The sequence below is a fragment of the Rhizophagus irregularis genome, chromosome 6, assembly GCF_026210795.1.
Source record: "Rhizophagus irregularis chromosome 6, complete sequence".
NCBI classification, from domain to species: Eukaryota; Fungi; Glomeromycota; class Glomeromycetes; order Glomerales; family Glomeraceae; genus Rhizophagus; species Rhizophagus irregularis.
This window is the reverse complement of record NC_089434.1, coordinates 4458685-4473176: the sequence shown is the minus strand read 5'-3', so window position 1 is coordinate 4473176 and position 14492 is coordinate 4458685. Positions and strand designations below refer to the sequence as shown.

Sequence of the window (14492 nt, the reverse complement as noted above, 5' to 3'; positions counted from 1 at the left end):
TGCTACAACTCTTTGGCAGAACTTAGGTTATCCTGAAATCCTGAAGAATAATGCAGAAAACTTCTCAGTCAATTTAGGTGGTTTGATCAAAAATTGAAATGGGTATAGATACACTTGAACTTTGGTGGGGTTCTATAAGTTTTAAAAAATAAGGATTATTTGGTATGACCCCTTCACAAGTAAGGTTGTGAACGAAATTTTTCCATACCTAAATGGATGATTGGAGATAAACGTACAAGTCCTGATGTTAAGTATATCAAAATTCATTCTTATTTATTTGACAAATATAAGAATGAATTAGTATATTAAAATTAAAAGAAATTGCAAGTATTTCTACTGTTTGTGAAATTATCTCTGAAGAGAAATAGAAATGCAAACACATACTAATTCAGTATTAGACGATATCATTGGATTTTTAATCCTATTGTTTTAGTTAATCAATTTTTAGAAACTAAAATTTAAATAATAAATCATTAATATTTTAGAGTTGCATCACTAATCTATAGGAGGATATTTGATGTTTATAGTGCCAGCCACAAGTGTGATTTGACAAATAAAGAAATTAGCTTATTATTTGGCTTATTATTGTTTTGAAACTGTTTGTGGAAATTGGCTTATTATTGTTTTTAACTGTTTGCGGAAATTGGCTTATTATTGGTTTGAAACTGTTTGTGGAAATTGGCTTATTATTGTTTTGAAACTGTTTGTAGAAATTGGCTTATTATTGCTTTTAAACTGGAAATTGGCTTATGGCTTGTTATTGTTTTGAAACTGTTGTGGAAATTTGGCTTAGAAATTGGCTTATTATACTGTTTGTGAAAATTGGCTTATTATTGTTTTGGAAAAATTCTTGGTTATTTACTAACTATAACCTGTTCACTACAGTTGATGAGTTTAACTTAATATAACAATTAAATTTTGATTAATATTTAGAGGTAATAATAAAAAAAATTCAACTTTACTGAAAATAAAATATTTTTAAAAAAATTAAAACTTTTAGCTAATAAAAACCAATTAAAGAAATTTTTTCGGTTTTAAGAAAAAAACAAATAAATAAAATATTAAAGTTTCAGAAAAAATTTTGGTTGTAAGAATTGGAAAAAGATATTTTATACGATGCAATTGGCCGCAGCATATAACAGGGCAAAAATTTTTTTTTTTCAACATGAAAGGAACAAATTACAAATACATACGTGTACAAATTTTGTCAAAAAAAATATCTGACTTAGCCGGAATTGGATAAGCCACAAATCTCATGATTTACATGATAATCATGACATGATAGCCGACCAAATTAATTTAACTATAATAAATGTGGAATAAATTGGGCACAGTCATATTTCATGTTGCACAATTGAATAATTGAGAACTATGAAGGGGTTGAATCAATTTTTTTTTTTTTTTTTTTTTTTTTAAAATAGTAATGCATTTTATTAATTATTTAGAATTGCGAAAACAATTACATAATTAAATATAAAAATACCTAGAGCTAAACAAAAATAAATTTTGTAAAACCCTATAACTAAGTAATTTTCGAAAAAATAAAAAAATAAAAATTTCTAAATTACTAAAACTAAAAATTAGTGCTTGAAATAAAACTATGTAAAATTTTCTATTCTAATAAAATGGTAATTTCGTTGATGTATCCCAAATTTTATCTATATTTAAACCATCTGTTACTGCGTTCGTTAACTTTCCCAAAGTTACTATTTTAATTTGATTATTTTTGATTTTGTTTGTCTTGTTTTTATTTTTATTTTCTTTTGTTTTTGTATTTTTGTTGTTTTTAATTTTTTCTAATTCTGATTCTTCGTTATGATCATCTTTCAGTTTCTGCTTTCTTAATTTCAAATCCAATTTTGTTATCCCTTCCTTTTCTTCTAGAAATTTAATTTCTTCGCATCGTGGTATCCAAATTCTTTTCTTTAATTCGTCGTATATAAAATTCCAAAGTTCTTTAATCGTCGTCTTTTCTTCTTTTATTTTTGATAGGTCATTAAATTTATCGTTGAAAATTCCTCTGATCAATTCCCATTTTCTACTTTTTCCTTGTAATATTAATGAAGGACTTTCGAGTATCATTAAAAAATTACAGAGATGATCTCTAAGTATTTCTATCTCTTTATTTTTGCCGTGTGCTTCTAGTTCTAATTCAAATCTATATGGTGATTCTTGAATTATTTCATCGATTGAGAATTCGTTGGCCTCGCAAACCCAAACATGTTCCCAAACCTCTTCTTCTTTCCCACATCTTATACAAATTGGTGAATTTATTTTATTCGTATCTCTTTTGTATAAAATACTATATGTTGGAAGTTCTCTCAACATATTCTTGATTCTATATGATCGTTCTCTCGTGTCTTTGTCACCGCATTGCCTTGTGGAAAAATTAATTCTATTACTTATAAAATTTAAAGTAGACACCCAATCAAATTCCTTCTTATAATTGTATACAAAAAGATCATCAAGTTTTTCGCTATTTAATATTTCGTTTTTCCAAATAGCGTTCGTAATTTTTTTCCGCCATGTTCTAAGGCCTCCTGTTATAATTTTATTTTTCCATATCAAATTGAATTCGTTTACCACTAAAGCCTCATCTATTAATTCGAACTCATTTTTTATCATATCTGTAATGGATTTGGTTTTTAGAAGTTCTTTTAAATTTGTCTTTAATTCTATGACATTATCTAAGATTTTCTCATCTACTTCCAATAATTGTATCTCATTTTTTTCCAAAAAATTTTCTATAAAAAGTAATTCTAAATAATAATCGCTATCTATTTTACGTCTATTGCTACAATTATTAATAAATTCTAAAATTACTTTGACTACATTATCATTTAATCCTAAAATTATTTCGCTATTTTCTGTTATTATCATTAGTCCTAAAATTAAACTTCTCAAAATTATTTTAAATTCATTTTCCACCACACTTTCGTATTTTGCCATAAAAAATATCTCGTCGTCACTATTGTTTATATTAAAATTCCTGATTTTCCAAGCTATGCTGTATAAACTTGATCGTTTACCTTTATCGTCTACTATCGATTTATTTTTTGAAACTTCGATTATAATAAAAAATTTCTTGATATCATTTACTAAATCTGATCTTTCGAAGATACTATTTTTCATAATATTTATAAATTCCTCGTTCGCTTTTATTATATTATCTATAATTTCGATTTTCTTATTATAAAATATATCGACTCTTTCTTCTTCTGTTTGGTTTTTCAACCAGATATTCTTTTCTAAGATGTTATTAAGTGTTTCGTAAGGTTTTATGAATTCATTTTCTTTTCGTTTTTCTATTTTTCTACTAATGTCATTGTTTATATAAATCAGACATTCCTTTTTTCCTTTCTTTTTACTTATATTTCTAAAACAACCTTCGCAATGTATTAAATTTGGTGAATTGTGTAAGTCATATTCGTCTCCTATCATTATCAAGTGTCTTCCAATTCTTTTATAATGGGTTGAATCAATTTATCTTTCCAGAATTTTTTTTATTGACTTTACCAATAAAGTTTGACTTTTCAAGAATAAGAATGTTAAATAAAAATTATTTATGCATAATTGGAATTTATAGTAAGAAAGATTTTTGTACTATAAATGATTAACATTACAAATTCAAGCTTCAGTTGTATATTGTATTATGATAGTTATTATAGAATAAAGTGTAATAATGATCAAATTGCAATTTAAAACTCAATTTTAGTATAAGATCTTTGGAGTATAATTCTATTGTCTCTTTAGTTAACTATTTTCAATGGTATAATTTATGATAAAATTTATTTTATTTTAAAACAGTATATTAGTTACTCAAATATGGTCAGGTTTAGTCAATGATGAAAATAACTTACAAATTTATTATTAAGAAAATTGAAGCATTGTAATTAGATTGTAATTTATTTATTAAATAAATATCAAGAATGCAATATAATTTGTCAATCCACTCATAATAAACATAGGAATAAATTTTCTCACTAGTTATATATATACATATACTTTACAAGTTTGGTATAATTTAGAATTTAAAATATCCTGCTAATAAAAGTGGTATCATTGATTATTAATAACATATTAATTGCTTGTCTTTTTCTATAATTCAACTATCTTTATACCAATTTTTACCAAATACTATGTAATAATAGGTACTTTAAAGTTAGTTAGTGTAGAATAGTCTGTTATCATATATAATGTATGCTGTGTACATATTGGATAAGATTCAGGATTAGCAATGTAAATATTACTAAGCCTATATTTTAAGCCTTAACATGTTTATTTTGTGGCTGTAATGGTAATTGGAGTTAGCATAAACTGAAATCTTGAAATTTCATCCAGGTGTTACTTAAAAACAGATAAGCTTCATGTGTTAAAAATTAAATATAAATAGGTTAAGAATTTGTGATAAATCAAATGGTTTCCCCCTTTTTTGTTCTCTATCAAATATATCAATTAATCCTATAACCAGTCAAAAATATCAAACAATCTAAATAATATCAAAACATCCTATGAGTCAAGATATTACCAGTTCTTAAAATTATTAAATATGATTATCCTTAACCAGAGTTTATAATTACCATAGATTAGTATGCTTTAGCAGAAGTAGAAGCATCAGTGAGCTCATCAGCAAGTGCAACAGCATTTAAAGTGAAACAAGTACCAGCTACAGAAGTAATAGTATGGATACAAACTTCAAGAAATGGAAACATTGGCAGAATCAGGCGTGGCAGTATCATGAGAGGCTATATGGCAACAGAATAGTAGAAAAGAATTACACATAATTCCATAAATACCTTTACAATAATAACTACTTATTAAGTGCAACCGCTTTCAATCAAAATGACGTCCACTTATACAAATTTTAACAAAAATATTGGAATTTGGATCTCCTTAGGGGCCTTTCTGAAAGGAACCATCAAATGTTTTAGAAAACAATCAAAACCTCAAAATAAAAGTTAACACGAACAGGTGGATGCTAGAGTTCTTTCCACCTCAACAATTAATTATCATCCGTCATCAAGAGAGAATTGTATCCAACCCTACAGATGAAACTTGGAACTTACGTAATAAGAAACTTGCAATCGGGGCCACCTTCAGCTCTTAGTGTGTTTTGGCTTTTTTAAGCTCTGACGTTTTACCCGATCATGTTGTTTCTACGTTTGTAAGAGAACTAGCAACCGTGTATTAAGATACAGGGATGGTAAGTGAATAAGTTAATCCATTTTTTAATGAATTATTCTTTTATGAATCATTCAAGTTTCTAATTAATATTATTATAACCACAGAATATACCAAATCAAAATCCTCTCATTTTACATGCAAATTCTCAGGGAAATATTAAGGCAATAGTGCCAAGGCCCAACCACAACTAATACTATGCATCATTCCTAACACGGGACTAGGGATGGCAACGGTCGGTCATGGTCGGTCATCGGTCGGTCATAACCGGTCAAGAACCTTTGACCGACCGACCGTTCTGACCGACCGCTATGGCTGACCGTTTGACCGACCGTTTGACCGACCGGTTTGACCGATCATTATAAAACACATTTTCGCAGCGTTTTTATTAAGGCAATTAAAAAAACGTGCGAAACCGTTTTTTTTTTATTAAAATAATTAAAAAACGTTGCGAAAACGTTTTTTTTTAATTAAATTATTAATAAAAACGTTTTCGCAACGTTTTTTGTTAAATTAATTAAAAACGTTTGCGAAAAATGTTAAATCATTAATAAAAAACGTTTTCGCAACATTTTTTTGTTAAATTAATTAAAAACGTTTGCGAAAAACGTTAAATTATTAATAAAAAACGTTTTCGCAACGTTTTTTGTTAAATTAATTAAAACCCGTTTGCGAAAAACGTTAAATTATTAATAAAAAACGTTTTCGCAACGTTTTTTAAATAAAAATGTTGCGGTGATAATGATCGGTCAAACGGTCGGTCAAACCGGTCGGTCAAACTGTCGGTCAAACGGTCGGTCAGAAGTCTTGACCGACCGATATCGGTCACGGTCATGACCGGTCATAATCGGTTAATGACCGTGACCGTTGCCATCCCTACACGGGACAATAATTATGAGCGACATTGTCATCGGGTGTTGCTGTTGTGCCCCAAATTGACGATTGCCCCAAATCAACGATCGGCCTAAATTATCGGCCCATCTTTATAATACCTTAAGAATTTTCAAAGCATTACTTTTCACATATAGTAATCATCGATGATTATCGCCAATTTGGGGCATATTGAGATTTGGGGCACAACATTGCGACTCAGTGTGTCCAGAGTAAATACACAAAGCAGATTAAAAAACAATATTGTGCGAACGTTCGTCTAAAATTAACGTGAAACTCGGTGGAATGAATTCATTCCTTAGTCCCATTTTCTCAATAGATAGATGTGATCGGGAAATTGTCTTCTTGGTACAGTAATCGATACTGTTATAACCCATCCGTTTGAATTCGACTTTTGTAAGTAATTTTAATTTTTTTAATTTATATTAACATATACAATTTATAACAAACATTAATAAATGATTTTAGAATCCTTGATAAGCAACTGATAATGGAGCAAATATGATAATAGATTTGCAAAGTCACGCTGGGCTATTAGGGACATCTCGGTCAGCTCACTATTATGTTCTATAAGATGATAATGGCTTTAATCCAGACATGTAAGTTAATTTTAATTTAATTTAATAAATTTAATATACTAGTAACTAATTTATGTATTTAATAATTTAGGTTACAAACATTGTCATTGTTATTTATACGCGCGAAGTATGCGTTCGGTATCTCTGGTAAGATTTTAAATTGCATTTATTATTATTGTATGCAGTAATAGTAATAATAGTCTTATATTTAAGTAGGTACCGCAAGTGTATTATGCACATTTAGTTACCAAACGAGCAAAACTTCACGCGCGCAGCACCATTTAGTGATACGGAGTCCGAAGAAGGCGCAGGTGGTGCTGCGGTCACATTTGGAATAGTAAAGCCGGAACTACAACGGGTAAATATTACAAATGAATAAACATGTCTCAAATTTATATTATTAAATGTTTCATATTCTAAATAAACTCTCCTATTTTTTTTCCTAACGAAATATCGTATAGGGGACCGAGGGAGCAGCCTAAAAAAAAAAAAAAATTGAAATGTTATAATGTTTCGTTACTGTTATAGAATTTGATTTTTTTTGTGGGTTCTCTTCAACTCTTTTTAATAAAATACGAGAGAAGAAGGAAAGGATGAGGGAAGAAACCCGAAATTTATTTTTTTATAAAAAAAAAATAAAGTTAAAAAACGTAAAAAAAAATAATTTTTTTAAGCAAATTATAAAACAGAGTTTTTTTAACAGAAAAAAAATTTTTTTTAAAAAAAAAGATATAAAACAACGAAGGGGAGAAGGAACGAAGAGAAAAATAAAGGAAAGAAATGGGGAATGAAAGGTAAAGAGCGAAAGGGAGGATTTTTGTTGAAAAAAAAAAGTTAAAAAATAGTTTAGATCAAACTATAGTTATTTTATAATACCACGTGTTAAAAAATTATCATACAGAATAAAATTTATATAAAAATATGAATAAAGTATATTGGCAGATTCATCACCAAATAATATTTAATACATCTAAGAAATATCTTAGATTAATTTTCACTACTAATTCTCGGTGTTATTCCACCTATTTACCATATTCACACCTATTTAGTAGCATTTTACAACTTCTATTGATATCGACAATTTCATGAGATCGTTTGATACTATGTCGTCACATGTTGGATAATAGATCGTTGTGATTTGATGACGATTTCTTAACTGCATGGTAACAAATCACGGGTTTCTGCAAAGTGGTGCATGGCGTATAAAATATTTTATATTTCACATTATCAATAACATTAAACATTAATTATTTTTAAAACTTTATTTATTAAGGTAACACAAATCTCTTAATTGAGCGAACACTAATTTATTAAACGAAAAATAATTTATTATTACGATGCGAGGAAAGAAAAGCCGTTATCATATATACTATGCCTTCTCATAATAAAAATTTTGCGGAAGATAAGTCCGAATTGTTCTCACATATTTGAACAAATAAAACAGATAAGCAAATCAATTATCTTAATAAATCTTTTAATTACAAATTAAACCACATATGGAAATCTCAACGAGTGTGTATCAAGATTATTTGATATCATTGATGTAGATGTTACACAAGAAGAAATTTCTTACCAAACAATAATAGCTTGTCTGCTTGTGTATCAAGATTATTAATTGATGTAGATGTTACACAAGAAAACTTTAAAATGATTGTCATTTTAGCCACAAAAATAAATATTAACGTTAATTTTGAATTTTTAATTTTTGAATTTTGAATTTTGAAACATCTTTTATTTTATCTCTGAAATAAACTTATCAATTTCAATGAAGAAATATTTATTTTTATTTCTAAAATAAAATTTATTGGTTTCCAATAGAAGTTCATGATTTATTAAGTTAATGTCATACAAAAAACGCTGCACTTTCAATAATTATCTTAAATGGAAGAAAAAGTGTCATCATTGGGACACAGCAGATTTCTCTAATTTGAAAATCAAGACCATTAAATATTTATCTTCTGATGATTGTTTTATTGATTCAAACAATCAAAAAAATTTTATCTTTTTTTTTAAGAATTGAACATGCTCGCATGAAAAGCATGTAAGCCCCTAGTATTTCATCAAACATTATTAACTAAACTAAACATATATAGTAATTTCTAATTTACGATTAGTCTTGACAAATTTTTATATAAATATGCATTCATATCTTTCAGCTGTAATTTTTTCCTTTTCTCTTCAATTTCAAAATTTCCTTTTCGCTAGAGAGGCGCTTTTTAATAATTTATAATTCTCATAATCGCATTTATCACTTTTAACAATATGGCATCACTCATAAGAGATTGTCTCTTCTTAATTTTACTGAATTACATGATGATCTCAGTCAATTCTTTGCATTCATGTAGTTTAGTAAATAAAACCTGGTGTCAAGTATCCGTACCTTTTCTATGGATATATTTTCAGGTGTTTACGAATATTCTCGCTATTACCAACGAGAATCACGTGAAATTCTATAATGTTATCACCCACTTCTTACCGAATAATCTGGAAGAATATTTTATTACCTTTAAATAAATTTCCAACAGGACCAATGTTCGAGAATACATGAATTTTTTCTCTTGACAGTATGGATTAAAGATATGGTAGAAATATCAATAAATGACAAAATCGACGAAATCGGGTCTAAATACAAAAAAAGAATATTAGAATATGAAATTTACAAATTAATTTTTAATAGATATAATAATGCAAAGTATTTCTGTTGGTATACCAAGAAGAAATTACATCGATATCCAAAAGCAAAAAAATTTTTTTTACTTATGTTCCCTTGAAATATACTCTAGAGCAGTGTTGGGTTTTGGACTTGTCCAATTGGTTTTTTTAATTGGACAATTTTGGACTGTCCAAAACCAGTTTTGGACATAGTTTTGGACAGTTTAAAACTGCTCAAGAGTCCTAATATTTATCAACTGAAAACAACTGAAACTAAAAATAAAATAAAAATATAATGTTAAAATGTTAAAAAAGTAAATATTTAATATAAATTAAATAATAAAAATTAATGTAAAATCAAAATAATATTAAAAATTAACATTTAAAGATTTTTGAAGTAAATTAATAATTGAACTAAAATTAAAATTAGCCAAAATTAGTCATAATTCTGGCCAAAATTAAATTTTTTGTCATGTGATCTGTCCAAAACCTGTCCAATGAAAAAAAGGTTTTGGTTTTGGACAAGTTTTGGACAGGTTTTGGACAAATGTCCAAAACGTCCAATTGTCCAATTGCCCAACACTGCTCTAGAGGTATAACCTCAAAAACATTAATCAAACTTGGCAAGATTTGCTAAAATTTAACAAACTTGGAGATATGTATGTGTGATAAGGATATTCTAGGTTTTCTTAATTTATTTTTTTTTTTATAATTTTCTCCTTTGTTATTTAAAATTCAAATGCCCATAGTCAAAGATAGATTTGGTGAATCAAGCTATTTAATTCACAACATGGAACTGAAACAAATTATGCAACACAATTCTATCATCCTATATTCAAAGAGTTTCAGCATTAATAATAACAATGAAAAAGAAGTTAAAAAAATAGTTGTTGTTGTTTAAACCGTCGGGAAAAACGTATGAGAGAACGTATGGGGGATGGGAGATCGCATCAGAACTTTTACATTGAAAAAGACCACAGTCTTTTGTAATTTTTAAACTGTAAAAACCTTTGATAACAAATTGCAAAATAATCAATAAAATATTTAAAAATAAATTTAAATACTGATAATATTTAAAATTAATAGTATAATATTTTTCTTATGGTGAAGTTAAACATTACAAAGAACATGTTTAATATGAATGTGTATAGTGAACTGATGGAAACCATTATCATCATTTGCATAGATCTTGGTTTTTAATAAATATTAGTATTTTTTCATATTATTTTGTTTACTTTATTTGTTTTTATCTTTTAGTCATTGTAACACAAATCAATTTTCTATATTGTCTAGAAAAGCGTTAAAGAAGTATAATGTTCAGTTGAATAACACAAAATAAAAGGAAGGTTATCATACAAGGAATAATTTTATTGAATAAACAAATACATCTGTGAATTTCTACGAAAACTAGAAATATGCGTTTATTATTGGGGACTTCGTCCCTATGATAATACTAATGTACATTTTTTTTTATTATTATTAGAAAAAAAATTTTAAAAAAATTTCTGAAAGATTTTGTTATTATCTACTATAACGATCTATTGGCATTATTAAAAAAAAATCGGAAAATTTTATTTATACAACATCTGTCTTATGTATACCGATCTATTGTTATGATTAGAAAAAAAAATTTAAAAAAAAATTTCCGAAAGATTTGGTTATATTTATAATGATCTATTGGCATTATTTAAAAAATAAATCCACCACATTGAACATAAAATGAAATTTCAAAAGAAATACTAGTTCCACTAAAAAAAATAGCAACATTATTCATTATGCTCCTAAATATCGAATATTTATAGCCAATAAAATTACATGATTATTAACTCAAATGACAATGTTTTTAACCAAATTTACGAATATAAGTAAGTTTTCTTTATTATACTATATGTATTATATATTAATGTGATTATTTTTTCAACAACTTATCAATTCACTTAAAATAATTACTATACTGCTTTGTTATTTTTATAATAAAATGATAATCTTTATAAGAAATATGTGTGTCAAAATCAAAATAAAGACTTCCAACACTATTGTTATTTCATTGGAATAAGTAAAAATAAAATTTATAAAAATTTTAATGATTAATATAAATTACTTTTAATTAATAAAAAAGCAATATTTTTATTTTTAATTTATCAATTAATTTACGAGCAAACGGAAATATATTTGAAATACAACAATTGACAGGAAACAACGTTTTGTTGGTAAGAATTTCATGCTGAAACTGGTGGTTATTCTTCTGTTAATAGAAAATACACTTCGTTTCATTCACATTAAGTATACAACAATTATACCGCTCTCTCCAATAATCATTTTATTGGAATAGCCAGGCAACGGCGGAGTTCAATTTTTTTACAAAACATTCCCTATTTAGGGTTAATTCTTCAGTTTGGAAAGAATAAACACTTGTATATTAAAAAATTTTTCACTTTAGATAAGCATGTGACAATTGTAACATCACATATTGTAAATAAATTTGTATATCATGGCTATGTAGTAGCACAACATTCTGAATAGAAATTTAAACAAATCATTATGTGATCTGATATGTTTATGTGGCTTCTTAAAAAGCATAGCAAATATTAATAAGTATATAATCATAATTGTAAATTAAACAAATTACAAATTGCCAAGTCATTGATAAAAGTTAAAGATCAGGTGGCTATGCACACTCCTAACTTAGCCCTAAACTAATGTGTATATATGTGGCTTTGTTAAAAGTCATCATGACAATGTAACTTTTCAGCAGCCAAAACCAATAAGCCCCAAAATTTAGTATTTTGGTATAAATCAACTAATTCTCCTGATTTTTTTTTTATGTACATTAGATTCAAAATTTTAAATGTTCACTTTAGTACAACAAAATTATCTCACAAATTTAGCAGAGCTAAACTCTTCTAACTTATTATGAATGATTTAATAATTACTATAGTTGTAGAACTCATATAATCGAGTAACCAATTATATATACAAAAGTAAATATCTAGATGTTTTTAATAAAACATATTCTTTTCAATTGATTATGAGAATAAACTACAACAATCAAAAGGGTTAAAATTAATAAATCATGAAATCAATTTGGAACAATAAACCTGATAAAATAAATAATTTTATAAAATCCTAGCCAATTGAGGAAATTAGCTATTTAAACAAATATTTTATTATTCTACCAGAACCAGCTTATAAGTCCTGCTCTTCCCCAGCATCACCATAAAAAATTCACTACCACATGACTGATCTTGTGGTGAATGAATCAAAATCTGATTTGATTAAATTTGATTATACATAAAACATGTAAAGTAATAATTTTTACATAATTTTGTAAAAATCTAATGATAATATAATAAAAAAGATAACTTTTTATAGTGCATTTTAAATATGGACATTACAAAAGTTTGTACTGCCTGTGGACAAATAAAACTATTACATGAATTTATAGATTTTGAGGCTAAAAATACTACAAAACAATATCGTACTTGCAATAATTGTCATATCAAGAATACACAATGAAAAAAAAAATAAAAATACATAAAAAAGATCACATGATGAAATAGATTTCTCAGAAACTGAAAAAGATACAAATTCCTTGGAAGTAGTTGAGGTTACAGACTTTTTTGATTATATTGCACAGCTCCTAAATATATATACAACACAAGCAGAAAATGAAGAAAATATACCACCATTTCATTTTGAATGTAAAGTAAATATTTCTACTTTAAACAGTTCAGCAAAGAAAGTGGCAGACTTTTGATTGATTGAGATTATTGAAGAGGCGGATGAGTTTTCATGGATGTATGTTTTATAAATATAAAATTATGTTAGTAAATATTCTAACTTTAAACCCATAGTTACCCCAATCTTATTCAAGGAAAAGTGCAATAACTTACTGGTATTTTTGTTCACAAAGGCATGATCTAGCTGCCAAATCTAAAAAACATCCAAGATGTTTTAAAACATTGGTATGTAAAAGCAATGGAAAGGTTTAAATGTAATAGAGTACTATCAAAGTTTCTGTTGACAATCTAATGCATATTTGTAAAGCATAATTTTAATTTTTTACATCTAAGGCCAGCTAATGTAGAAGTTTTTCAAGATATTAAAAACTACATTAAAGAGCATATAGATTTACTTCTCAGAGAAATCTATGCACAACTTGTTAGCATAGGCTTAGATTTATCTATTCACCAAAAGCAGATACAGTTTTGGTGGTCAAAGTTAGAAGAAAATAAATATAAACATCATGAAAATGCTTTTAAATCAACAATAGAATGGCTTAATCAAGAGAATTATAATACTAGATTAGAAGAAACTATAACTGTTCATGCTGTAATCTTTACAACAGGACTTTATAAAAAACTCAACCAAAAAGTTCATGAATGTAGTATTGATATAGCAAACCTGTTAATTTTTATAAATTGTGTATTATAAATAAATTAATTTATTTTAGAAAACTTTGGCCTTGAACTATACACTTGAAATGAATGGAACAGAGTTTCCACTTGCATACTTATTCGATATGGAGAAGGTATATGAACTACACAACTGGCTAAATACGGATATAGGGAAAACTATAAAACAAATAAGTTAATCTTCAAAAATTTCTTACAAAGTTATGTGATATAGGAATACAACTAGAATTTCTCCTTTCTGATAAAGATTTTGCACAGTTAAATGCAGCCAGATTTACCTGGAGGATTTCAAAATCCATTATGTAAGTGTCACTTTAGAGAGCTATTTTAGCACTATTATCAAGCAAGATGCCTAGAAATGCTATATTTAATCCTTTATCTGAACTTGGCTTATGTTTCTCTTTTAATGGAATCTAATAAATTTTGCCCTAAAGAATATCATGAAACAATTTGGTTAATGATGGAAAACAGGCAATGGTTTATACCTTACAAGTAAGAAATTCATGAAACAGCTGTTTAAGAAATGTTTATACCTTACAAGTAAAGAAATTCATGAAACAGCTGTTTAAGAAATGGGTGAATTTTTTAAAAAATTCTTTGGTTACCCTTTGGAGATACTTGTGGGGCAAATGGTATTGTGATAAAAGATGGCCTTTATGGGTAAGATCTATATGTGAAGAAAAAATTTCTATCCTTAAAATCACAATGTTTGTTAAAGGGTATTGGAAGGTGGTCAAGTTTTTCCAATCATGTTTAAACTTTGTTGTATATGTAT

At 27.0% G+C, this 14492-nt stretch overlaps 2 protein-coding genes across 2 annotated transcripts; one reads left to right on the top strand and one right to left on the bottom strand.

The window, feature by feature from the left end:
- Nucleotides 1-1617: 1617 nt before the first annotated feature.
- On the bottom strand, nt 1618-2880 carry OCT59_026658 (uncharacterized protein; the record flags this gene model as incomplete). The annotated part of the gene is made up of 1 exon (XM_025329782.2): nt 1618-2880. One exon carries the CDS (start codon nt 2878-2880, stop codon nt 1618-1620), a length of 1263 nt encoding a protein of 420 aa, XP_025180481.2.
- Nucleotides 2881-12686: 9806 nt separating this feature from the next.
- Nucleotides 12687-14023, top strand: OCT59_026657 (uncharacterized protein; the record flags this gene model as incomplete). Its single annotated transcript, XM_066143321.1, has 6 exons — nt 12687-12780; nt 12863-13008; nt 13157-13267; nt 13350-13676; nt 13756-13833; nt 13919-14023. 6 exons carry the CDS (start codon nt 12687-12689, stop codon nt 14021-14023), a joined length of 861 nt encoding a protein of 286 aa, XP_065992851.1.
- Nucleotides 14024-14492: the final 469 nt, after the last annotated feature.